General features: G+C 35.2%; 1 protein-coding gene across 2 annotated transcripts in view; it reads right to left on the minus strand.

Annotated features, from left to right (window-relative positions):
* The window catches only part of SPOPL (speckle type BTB/POZ protein like), a 33,777-nt gene that overhangs the window by 6,084 nt on the left and 14,587 nt on the right, over positions 1-13,106 (minus strand). Inside the window, exons 2-10 of one of the 2 annotated variants that reach the window (XR_004166564.2) lie at positions 12,512-12,645; positions 12,228-12,349; positions 11,834-11,985; positions 8,750-8,877; positions 4,449-4,626; positions 4,297-4,352; positions 2,706-2,828; positions 358-500; positions 114-272 (exon numbers count right to left, since the gene is read on the minus strand). Coding sequence is in view for 1 of the 2 variants with exons in the window: in XM_031590756.2 (XP_031446616.1) it covers positions 219-272; positions 358-500; positions 2,706-2,828; positions 4,297-4,352; positions 4,449-4,626; positions 8,750-8,877; positions 11,834-11,985; positions 12,228-12,349; positions 12,512-12,589 (1,034 nt within the window). In the remaining variant the exon portion in view is untranslated. The remainder of the gene's footprint in view (positions 1-113; positions 273-357; positions 501-2,705; positions 2,829-4,296; positions 4,353-4,448; positions 4,627-8,749; positions 8,878-11,833; positions 11,986-12,227; positions 12,350-12,511; positions 12,646-13,106) is intronic. The other variant, XM_031590756.2, reaches the window with a different exon arrangement.

Genomic DNA, 13,106 nt, shown 5'->3' on the forward strand with positions numbered 1-13,106 from the left:
AACCTTGTTGTTGTTATGACCTCGCACCAGAAGGTAGTTAACTCCCCATATCATCTAAAAGGGAAGTCACAATCATAACTGTGGTAATATCTGCCAAATCCTATTTTACTTACAGTGAGTGACAGGCCTCAGTAGTGTGGAAATGAAGTAACAGTTCTTAAGATCTGCGGTCTATGTAGCAGTGTTTGTACAGAACATCAGGAAGCAGGGAAACTTACTTGCTATTCCAGTTTTTCCCATCTTTACACCCAAGTTGTCTAAGAACACTGCACCTGAAAGAGAGAATATGTGCTAATATTGAGAAGGTATACAAAGCATAAGTTAAAATATATTTAGATTCTCATTAACATTACTTGCCTGTTAATAAAGTCTATTGCTTGTGCTTTTAACTGTTCAGCGCTGTGCAAATCTGCGAGGATAAGAATGTCAGCAACATTTTCTACCGAGAGGTTACTACAGAGTGCTTCCTCACACATGACCTTCAGCCGTTCCAGTGCATACTGATAAAAGAAAAAACTACACTAATTATTCTTCAAACTTATTCTTTTTGCCGTTAGTTCGAAAGACAGTTTAAGACAGATGCAGCCATGAAAACACTTAGCGAGCATCTCTCAAGCTTAAGAGCCAACAGGAAATTCAATACGTTGCATTGGAGTCTTCAAATGGTAAGACATCATGTTAGAAATTATCAGAACTTTTATTAAAAAAAAAAAACAACAAGAAGTAACTCATTTAAGAGTTTGATTTCTTTCAGTTTGGTAAAAGAAGAGGAGCAAGGAAGACACAGGCACTTTATTAAAACCATCATCAGATAAGTTTACATCTCAAAGCGTGGGGCAAGAAATTGTACAATGGAAAGTTTCATGAAACCTCTCAAAGCAAAAGTATATTAGTCTGCTTCAAACTGGCTTGTTCTGAGGTTGTTTTTCTTCCTTCTCTGAATTTATTCTTTTAAAAAGAACTACTTATAACTTTAACACAGTCTACCAGAAAAGGTATGTAAAATGTTTCCATACTATATTCTGCATGAATAAAACGTGCTTATGTTTTGAAGGATGTTCATACATTGAATAGGTTTCATACAGCTGTATACTCTTCTGCTGAAATCATCCCCAACCCATTTAGTTTAGCAATCAGTTTTCAAGACTGAAAGGAATTTTAGATACATAAATGGCATCTAAATAATCTAAATAATAATATATGTAGTCAAGTTGCCATCTAATACATTTGTGTTAGTAACTGTACCATGCAACAAACAAATGCCACTGTGGAAAAGTGAAATTCTTGGGCCAACTTTCAAATGTTTCTATGCCTATGCATTTTTTACATCCATTTTTATCACTGACTACTCCTCAGGATACTTCTATTTCGAGAACACAAAAGTTATGTTAACTCTGGACATACCAGGTAATAAAGCAGTGCAATCTCACTAGTAATATGCAGAACACTATTTTTAGATCATTATTCAGATCATTATTCCATACTCAGGAGAAACTGAAAGATTTTAACCATTCCAAGAAGCTGAAGGGACCTCCTTGCTCACTATCTTTACGCTCTACTATTGCAGACTATTATGTAGCTTCACCTTAAAACATTCTCCAGCATCTACCAGTGTACTCAATAAAAGCCAGTATTCATAAAATGACACTGTTTCACCTTCCCACTTGGGTGTATAGAACTGGACAAAGCACTGAGTTTCAGAAGATGAAAGGCTGGCAGTGAGATTTCAAATGAATACACACGCTAAGTCACCAAAGCCAGAGCAGTGCCAGTTCAAAAATTCTTAAAAAAATAGAACATTAAATTGCCAAGAAAACTTACTAATTGTTTCTTGAAATTAACTACTGGGGTGGCTTACACTGTGATAGAGTTCACTATAAGAACAGGAAGCTTTGCCACCACTGTTTTGAGGATGTACTTACACAACCAATTTAGGTATCACACAGGTAGTTTAAGAAATTACCATACTCTAAACTGAGAGTGAATAGGTTACAGATTACACATACTAAAAGGAATATTCTCTGAGCACTAAGCTACTTACAGCTCCTCAAGGAGAGCCAACTACATGTCCTCTGCTGATAGCTAACTAAAATCTAAATCTAAGCTGTGAATGAGTGAAAAAAAGAAAGAAGGTATTGCATCAAGTTAAAAAAAAGTTAGACAACTCTAAGTTACAACTTCAGTGTTGTTTTAAGACCTCTCATTTCAAGTAGTAAACAAGAGGAGGCAAGTAGATAATAGCAGATAGAATTCCCAATGCAGAAGAGACTATGAAGTTTTGTAGGGAAGACAGATATCAAAGTTCTGAAGTAGTAGTAACTTCATGGAACATAGTTTATTCAAATACTTGCATAAATCCTCTTAAGGAATATCAAGACCTAGGATAGATTTTAAGATCCACTTTTCCAAATCATATCAATGGTCCCTATTTTTTATTTAATTAATTATAGTGTATTTTACTATCCTTACTTATCCTTACTATACTTAAAGTCTGGAACACTTGGGTAAAGAAAAACTTATTGACAGATTGCTAAAATTCTACTGATAAAGAATTCTGTTCTTCCCATCCTTCTGTATTTCAGATGAGATCTTTTTTCATGGTATTTCAAAAATTGAAACATATATCAAACCGAAGGAAGGTTTTTTTTAGAAGAATGTTCCACACACTAACATCAATTTTGAGACCTTAGGGGTTAGTTACTTACTTTGTCTGCAGCTGCCAACAAATTGTCAGCCATTTTTTCAAGGTTTGGTGCTTTTCCTGTGTAAATGAATCTCATCATTTCTTTAAAAACTTCAGGGTCTACATCATTTATTTCCACACGGTTCTGGTAAAGGAAAAGAATGGTTATCAAAAACCTTTGGAATTCAGCTATGCTTTTGAAGCACATCATGTTTTCACTTCACACCCATCATACAAAACTCTTACAATTTCAAGCTACCATTCTACAACATTAAGCAGAAAGAAAACAGTAGCTCTTAAGAGTCAGGTAGAAATCAATTGGGAAACCTTACACAAGAAGAATTGCATTTTCCTCCTTGAAATATCTAACTTTGTGGAATGTATTACACAAGCTGCACCTGAAAAATCAAGGTAGTTTCAGGAATATTTAAAAGTGCTCTGAGTTTTGAACCTGATAATGACATGCTTGGAAAATCAGAAAGCAGAGCAACAGAAAACACTGAACCAACTTAAACAGTCAACGGAGTTTATGTTTTTTTCTCAAAATCCAAAAAGCAAACAGACTTTTTGCTTGGACATCTCATGGACATCACATATCTGATGGTCTTCCTAATAGAACAGTGGTATTGCATGCTCAACCCCTTACACCATCCCCTATAAGGGAATAAGGGAGGAAGGAGTGACAAAGATGCAGAAGCAAGCATTAGCCTTTTGAAGCAGGTACAAAACCATCAAAGCACAGGACGATGTACAAGAGCAAGGCTGAACTGGAGATTTGTTGTTAACATAAAGCTACTCAACAAAGCACATTACTGAAGGTAATTTCTTTAAATCAAGAATTCCAAGCAAGTGCTTTTTATATTCCAATTCTGCCTGAGAAAGTTTCCTGGGAAACTGCAAGAAGGAAAAAAGGCCACATAGTTGTACTGCACTTGAAGGATTCACAGACAAGTGCTACCACAGCAGCCTGCAAGATTAAATGATGATCATCCATTACAATCCTTTAGCAAGCTGATCACTTCCTTGCCTCTTCATAGGTTCTGCCTATAAACAACCCATTTTAGATGTGCATAAAAGCAGAGGCAACTCTCTGCTAACTAAATACCTATCCATCCCAAACACTTATACAGGTCAAGTGTTTGCAAGGAATCTGAATGAAAAGCACTTCACAGCCTCAAGGCTTAGTGTGAGTTATAATTCACCTGTTGGTCCTTTCTGCTCTAATGACCATATAAAACTTTAATGTTATGCTCTATTGTACTAATCAAATCAATTGGCTTATATGGGAATTGAAGCTTAAGCAAAAGGGGTATGAGATGAATTGCATTAGCAGCTGAAGTGTTAAGAAACAAAACAAAATGCAGTCTAGGACAGATTTAAATATTTGAAAGAACAAAGTCCACCAGAACCTTTCCACAGTCAGCCCTATATGCCCTTTCTACACAAAGAAACTCCCACAGAACTCATGCATGGGAGACCGCAAGAGTACCAACTCCAATCATGCACCACCACACAGTACACACCTCCCTGTTAGCAACACTTAAACATCCAGCAACCTATCCCTTTTTCACAACATACAAGTATTTATGTGCAAAGTCTTCAGTTAGGCTTACCTTTTTGCTTTCTTCCATTTCATGTTCAAACATTGCATTAAAAACTGGAGATCGTGCTAGAGCAAGAAAGATGAATATATTAAATATAACCAATCTTTAAGCTTTTAGCAATTTTAGTAACAAAGTAATAGCAGTACAAAAGTAGAAAGTACCTGCAAGGACAGATTTATGTGCTTTGAATTCTTGTCCTCCTACGTAAAAACTGCAGTCTGTAAATCTTGTTGTTTCCCAGAGATTCCCTAAATCTTCTGCTAGTCGACATTCAGGTACCTTCAAAGTGTTTGTGTTAGACTGTCCTGATATATTTACTGAGTCTTGGACCACGCTTACCTAACAGAAAATCACAGCAAGACAATTCTTTCATAACTGAACGCCAACAGTAATTAAATTACAGCACCTATTGCTAGAAGTTCAGCAATTCCAAAGCAAAGCAAAACACAGTGGTGTCTCTGGCATTAGGCCAGAACCATAAAGCAGTTTTTTACAGTTTACTTACAAGTAACATAAAACAAATAGGATTTTACTTACAGACTAACGTTGTGCCTTTATCCAACCAACACACCACAGGATAAAAAAAGCAACAGTAAGTCAAGAGATATGGTTCCTTTGACACCATAAATACATGTTAATTCTATTTCAGAGACAAACTAACAGTTCAGTCTTCACACATTTAAGTAAAATGTATACAAATTCATGTTCTAAACAGATCAGTAGGATCACTAGAGCACAGACAAGTTTTGTAAAATACAAGTAGCATAGCTCTCTTATCACCCCATTTTACTCTCACAAGTAACTGTTTCTTCAAGCAAGATTAAAGTCATTATTTGAGAAGTGCATGTCAACAGAATATAAAACATAGTAAATAAATAATGAAACGCATATTCACAAGTTTTAAGTTTCGTACAGAACTAGATAAAATGAAATACATGCATCTGAAGTGAATGCTACCACTATTCTCCATGCTTAAGTCTTTCACATAAGTAACAGGATGGCAGCATTCTTACTTGCCTTTGTCAAATAACTTTGCATACTAACTCTTTTAATCAGTCTGTTGGGAAAACGCTCAGCAGGTTTTATTTCTGTTGTCTGAGAATACATACCTGAGAATAAAACCTTCCTTAAAATAAAACCTTCCTAAAGAAGAAAAGCTACGGGATTTCAATTACTGCAACTCTCAAATGCAGAAAATTAGAATTACATATGAAGAAAATGCTGATATTGTTAAGATTGGTGCTCTGTTTGATTTCTAAAGGGAAAGCAACTGGAATAAATCTGGCACAAAGCAAAAATAGCACAGCTAAGCTTCACAGAAAGTCAGTGTGAACCAACCAGCTCAGAAGAGGATGACGATCCAATTAAGACAGCAGTTTGAGGATTTGACTCACTGACTAATTCCCTTTCATCCCATACCCCCTTGTGATTATAAAAACTTTCCTTCTATTCTTCCACCTTTAAAAAAATGGAATAAAAACACTTTTTCATTTTCACAATAAGACTGTATCTTTAAAACATTCAAAGATCAAAACTTCAGTTTTCACACAAGGCAATCTCATGAAGTATGCATACACACAAATGGAGTCTCAGCTTCATAAAGCTTATCATTTGTCAATGGAAAGAGTTTGCTCCTTGAGACTTCACCTTAATTTCCTGCTCCAAGTTGTCAGCACAGAAATCTCCTTCCTTGTTAGCTACAGACTTTCCCTAGAAAGGTCGTCCACATATTCTTTACATTTACCCAAGCTGGTCTCCAACATTTCAGAATGTATTTCAGAATGATTTCCAATATATATTTGATGGTTGTGCAACACTGTATGAATTATTCTTTTTAGATGCAACCTGAACAAAGTTTTTATCTCCCATAGCTGAATGAATGTATTGTATTGTCTATTGGTAGGATCTTTAGAAGTAATTACTAACTTACAAATCTGATGTTTCATGTATCACATATCTGGGCAGTATGCTTAGAATCTAAGTGCTTTGGGGTTCATTGTAAATGAATCACTAAAATCAAGCTATAATCCAATCACTTTAACACCACAGTCATTTTTTTTCCCCCCAAACACCTTATGCTAAATATTTCAGGGACTTCATAGTGGTATTTATAAAATAACTCATGAGAGTAAAGCTATTTCTTCCCTAAAATGCAGGATGTGGAGATCCTAAAACTAATTGCAAACAACCAATCTTAAAGAAGAGTAGTATTTTAAGCAGGAGATTCAAATATTCCACGAGGTCCGATGTACTTACGCCATAGAAAGCTATGCAAGATGCAGCTTTTCACACTACTCTAGTGGCTGCACAGATCCTTTTTAAATTGTATATCCTCTTGTATATGGATATATAAAAGTATATGAATCATAACTTGTCCAAGTTCAGTAGGAAGATGACAGCTAACATGGGAAAAGTCATAGTTTTCTTGAGTTTGAAGCTGATGGACCAACAATAATTGTGATAAGCTGTGATACTCCAGACTTCTCTCTATATAAGTCACCTAAGAGCTGCAAAAGCACTCTGTAGGAAAACTATTTATTCTGCAGATAAATTGCTGTTCTCAGATTCTGTGAAGCTAAAAATTTGATCTACAGGCTTCAAAAGATAGTTATGAGTTATATTCAGTAGGGCTGGCAGGGGCAGCACTAGATTTTGCAAAGTATTTGACCTAACCCTTCAGTTTTCAGTCGAAAGATACATCCAATGATCTTGAGAACATTCTGCAACATCTTGGTACACACTGCCTAGGAAGACCAAATAATCCTTCTGAAAAACCAGTGGGATAAACAGGAGAAAGCCAGTATAGGTGCTATTCAGTGATCGTTACTGAACACCCACCATGTCCAGGAAGCTTTACCAAGCAAAGTATAAAACCTTTTTAGGGAGGTAAGTCAGTCTTCAAACACAAGTAGGAAGGTGAACACAGAAATAAGCACTTCAAATTTAAAATTACAAATTTCAGACCTGCATACAGAAACAAGTCCTTCAAAGAATACCTGTTGTTTTTAGTAGCTGAAGAGCACATGCAAATAAATCTATTTTAATGAAACTGCATCTCCAATCTTTTTGCTTGAGTTTGAAACAAATCAGAAGATATTCTGAAACCCTCTCTGTGTACAACTAAAATGTTGTACTTCTTGCAACACTCACAATCAGGGTAGGTCAAATACTTGAACACTCCTTAGAACTTCTTGATGTTTTGTAAGGAAACATAGTTATGTTCAATTATTAGCATCAAGACAAAGCATTTTTGAGAGGAAAAAAGTATCAGCATTTGTTCCCATTAAAATTAAAGAGACACAGTTCCAAAAATTAACACTAAGAGCAGCTTATAGCAAACTATTCATCACAAGAAAAACTTCAAGTAAGGAAATACTCCTGAGTATCTCTGCAGAACCATAAAACACTTGTTACCTCTGCTTTTATCACCAAAATAATTGTATTCATAACAAATTTATCATACAGCTAATTTAACTTGTCTATGTGAAAATAAGATGCGCTATATTTGCAATATCTAGTCTCAGGGGCCACATTTCAATTATTCTTTCTACACAGCATAATGACATATAATTAAATTGTAATCTTGCCAAGACAATTTTACACATTTCCTGTAAATACACAGATCAAAGCAAACTTATTAGCAGTTAAAGCATCTATCATCCTCCTAAGCCACTAATCACTTCATGGCAGCAGAGATAGCCAGTCAACATGCATTTAACATACACAGTTCTTATACTGCAACTTTCTGCAGTTTCCATTTTTAACATGTAGTAAGCATTTTACTCAATTTTAATATGACATCTAAGGTTACAAACAAAACCAATACTATAAAAGCATCTCATAACATTCCAGGAAGTTAAGTTTATACCACAGTTTTCCATATTCATTCTCAGTATTAAGAAATATCCTAGAAAACTTGCATTTGTTTAGAAAAAAATACAACAGCTGCAATAAAACTCAAACGTTTAATTTACTTGAAAAAACTGTTCACCGATTAAAGCCACAAATAATAATATTGCAGCGTAGATTCCAGCCAGCAGTTGTGCTTTTATATTTTTTTTTAAATGCAAGCCAGCACACAGATATTTCCTTTTGCCTATCCAGTGATGAACAATTCTTTAATTCCAAAACACCACTTCTTTATTTAAAGGAGACCTTAATAAACTGATACTCCTACAGACATCACACATCAGCCACCTTTTCATAAGATAACTCTACAGCAAATTTCAGTGTATCCTGGCTGATTCGTGGAGTTTACAAGCAGTGGTTTCAGAATTGTTCTGCATTTTGATACATGTGTACCAAAAAGAAGAAACAAAATACAATGTAGACAACGCAAGTAAAAGCATCTCTCTCCATATCTATCATTTACAGAAGGCAATCGTCATATTACTCTTTAAATGAACATAAAGCAGAAACTTTGGGGTTTTTTTTGGAGAACAAAAGCTTAAATTACACCCACCTCACAAAATAACGTAAGCTTGTCATCCGGTAAAAGACCATTAGCTTCATCTAGTAAAAAATCTCTTCGGATAAACTTCTTAAAACCCCAATCCTTGCCTTGCACAAACCGATACGCTCTTTGGCTTTCTGATAAAAAGACAGTTATGTACAGATCAAGCAAGTCAAATACAAAATACTACCAGACATTAACATCTGAAAAGTCTATACTATCTACAATTCAAACCACAGCATCTCTTCAGATTTATCTTAGGCACCAACCAGCAAGAGAATTTTCCAATTCAAGCTTAAGAGTGCCGATGCGTCAAAACAGAAACTGTTCATCGGGAAGTACCATGACAATGAATTTGTCATCACAAATGCATGCTGACAACACTTCTGCAGTTGTCATAACAATCTATTTCAGCTTCTTCCTGAAACAGAAAATCTTGTTTCCCAAGTTCAAATTACTTTGGAATAGAGTAAAAGAGCAGAAAAAAAGCAAAACAGAAATGAAAGCTTTCAGCTAACTGTTTCTCTGGTTGTAAAAACATATGTTGACAAGTGCTTTTTTTAAGCCACACACTGTGACTATTTTTATTTTTTTTTTAATTTAACAATTTGCTGTGACCACAAATCCTTTTATTTTCCCTGTTCTAATGGTCACTGCCCACAAAAGGGTTCCCATGGTCATATTAGTGCAAATACATGCACTGAGTAAGGTTAGTCACTCTACATGGCACGCCTGCTATAAGATGGTCATTTATTCCACAAAATGGACCACAGGAAAGTACACTGTATACTTTTATTTGAAAATAAAACATGGGAAGTTATATTTAGAAAGAGTGCAGAAAAGAAAAAGAGCAAGAATATTTCTGAAGTTATAGTAGAAACTTAAAAAAACACCACACACACTCTCATGAAGGGCTTTTCTTTAACTCCAAAAAAGCTGGGTGAGAAATTGTATCAACATTCACCTGCTATATGAACGCATGTAAAACACAGAAGCAAAGGCAAATGCACTTACTGAAGTGCAGTGTGGGGCCTCGAGATGAGGGGACCAAAGTAGAAGAGTGTTCATGTTTTTAAATCTGTACGCCAAGAAAAAAAAATTGTCTGCCGTTGTAAAAACACAGTTTAGGTTTTTGGCATCTCTGTCAGCATTTTTCACATTTTTTTTTAAACCAACTTTCCAATGTCTCACAAAGCCCATGAAACTGAATAAAAAAATAAAATCAAATTTATTCCAAAGAAAAAAAAAAAAAAGGTTCTCTAGATTCAGTCCAAAGCTTTGTTCTGCAGACTCAGATGCTACTGCTATCAGCAAGAACCAGCATTAGCCCTCTGAAATTACAAGATCAGTAGCCATTTAAACATACAAAACTGTAGAACTAAAACAGCATAAAATGTTTTCTTTCTAATGAAGTCAAAATGTTAGTTTTACCTATCTTATACAAGCATTGCTTGAAGCAGCAGCCTGTGCATGAATTATCTATTAACAAAGGATGTCTGAAGTTGGACATCATTACATGTTATATTTAAAAACAGAGCATCTCCATGAGCAGATGGTAAATGGCTGGAAAGTCTAAGAATTAAGATTTCTGTTGGTAATTTCCCAAGATGAAAATATGTTTCATTTCTACAGTGTCAAATACAGGACTGCTACTATAGCAGAAACTGAAGACATCTATTCACTGTATTTTTCTTGTACCTTGTGAATTTTAGAATACCAATAAGCAAATGATCTTCAGATTCCTCCATCCTAACTGAACAGCCCTCACTGAGGGCAGCTCTCACACTTTTACCAAGAAAAGAGCAGAACTGGGTGCCCTTCTCAAGTGTTTGCAGTCACGCACAACAGTCTGGGGGAGAAAAAGGAGGAATTAGAGGCCTGCATACAGCTGCAGGGCTAAGAACTCATTGGCCTCATGGAGATGAGTGTTGCAAGGACTGATGCAGTAAAATCTATCAGTGGATGAATATGGAGCAAAATATGTACATCTATTTCTCTTCCAAGGAGTCAAATCATTTAATGCATTTAGATTTGCACTCAGCTTTGTGAATTTACATCCAAGATTACAAGTGGGTCTAGTCACATTAGGAGAAAGTAGCACAGGAATTGCGATTTTCAACCAAGACTTTAAGACCCAATATGTAAAGAAATAAAAGCAAATTAGAGATTGAAAATTATAGAGCTACACAAAAACAGTAACTAAAAAACCCAAATCAAAGCAAACCCTCCTGAAGACTTTGGAGGTAAGTACTAAAGAATGACAGATGTTTAAAAAAAAAAAAAGCCCTGCAGTACAAGAAGGGAAAGAAAATTTGCATTAAATTGCTGACCTAAATCAGATTTGATGATCTTTTTCATACTCCACATCTGGCTGAAAGGTACCCTTCAGAAGTCATACTACCATTTGTGATTTTTCTTACCATATACTAAAATATTTTATTTAAATGCTCAGTCTAAAATGTCCATAGCCTGCTACACTATCAGGGACCTTATAGTGTTTAGTATTAAGGAAAGTCCAACTTTCAGAAACATTTCTATAAGAATTCCAGCTTTACCAAAAAGCATTTCCAGTAAAGGTTGTGCTTGTAAGATGGAAAACAAGAAGGCAATTAAATCAACTCATCAATTATTACAAAGTCTTTGAGTTCCTTGGGTACGTGATTCATGTTTTTTAAACTAATTATAGTGTAAATCAGATGAAGCAGATAAAAACACTCTAAAGGAGCATCTAAAAAACGTTTATCCTAATATAATATGGCACTCTAACTTTCACTGAAGTTAGAAAAAAGCAAAAACAACTCTACTAGCAGGAACCAAGAATAAATTGCTAGAAAAATCAGGCTACAAGAATTTAGAGTGATAGAAGTTAGTAACCCATTGCAATTTATGCTGCTCAGTGAATAGAACTGAGAACTGAGAGCGAACAGAACTGTGCGAAACAAGATTTTTAATTCAGTTTCTAAAAGGATCTTAAATAAGATATTTTCAAGTTTCCTCAGAGTTAAATTCTGTTCAAGAGAGAAAAAATTACTAAGCAAACCTTCTGTGGAATGTTCTTATAAATCTGCAAGCACCACAGTGAGATTCTCTTACCCATTGCTTTAGTTTCTTCCCTTTTCGCATTCAGCAGTGAAAATTTGAATTTTGCTCTGACTTCACTTTTTGGACAACTGACTAAAAGCAAGTATAATGACAAGTAGTCTTTGCTTTCATCATCTAATCCCTTTGGATTCACTCTCAGGCACCTAAAGGAAAGGAAAAAATGTGCCTTTTAAAATCATACACAGAATAATTTCAAATAGATATGCATTTTTTTTAACAGAATGCCATACCACATTAAAACAAGTGTTTCCCTAGTAACTGTTGAAACTGAAACCACAAGCAATCTTAACATCACAAAGTTTTGATACTTATTTATTACTTGAATTTTCAAGTTTTGCTAGTGAAAACAGAACAAAAAAAGCAGTTGCCAGAATGAAGACCTTACCACTTCATTTTGTCATTTGGCCCGGATGAAAATGTAGAACTCTTTAAGACTTCACCCATCTCTTCTCGGCAGAAACTGAAGTTATTAATGGTCCACATGTAGGAAAATTTTACTACTTTGACCTGAACAAAAGATGTAAAAAATTTCAATGAAATGTAGCTTGCATATCAACCATTAGCTGTGAAAATATTAGACTGTCAGCACAATTCAGTGTTTTTAGGGTTTTTTTTGGTTAACGGTAATTATGAATAGAAAATGAAGCTGTTGGAATTCATGCAAATTACCTGTGTGTAACACCAGCTTTCAGCCACAGGTCCACTGGACATCTCCCCAGGAGGAGGTGGGGTGGGAACCCTTGACATTGCCACTTATTGCAGATTATAGTATCTAAACAGCAATCCAAACTTCAGTAATTCTTCTAAAATAAAAACAAATACGTAATGAATATAAATTTGGTTGCTTTATGTAAGTATGGGGAAAATATTACATTTTGATCCTCAGTGGATGGTCTCTTTCATGTCCTCCAGGTATCTCTTCTACTCTAAGAATTACGCTCGTATATTAAAGCTGGCTGGCTTGGGAATCACTCCAAACGATGCACATATAAAGCCTTCAAGGAAAAACACAATTCTCAGTTTTCTTTAGATGAGGAAGCAGATGCTGTAATCAGCTCTCTTAACAGAACTCAGTGAACAAAGAAAATAAATCACCGACTAAGTCTCCAGAAAGATAGAGATCACCAAGACATTCAAGTGTAATCAAAAACACAATTCAGCAGGACTCCCATAAGCAGCAGAACTTTTCTTTCCAAATAAAACTTGTATTTACTTATAGCAGCCCTCGGTATTTAATTAGAGCTTTCCACAAATGTTAACAGGT

Source organism: Phasianus colchicus, chromosome 7 (assembly GCF_987193195.1).
Source record: "Phasianus colchicus chromosome 7, bPhaCol1.hap1.1, whole genome shotgun sequence".
NCBI lineage: Eukaryota > Metazoa > Chordata > Aves > Galliformes > Phasianidae > Phasianus > Phasianus colchicus.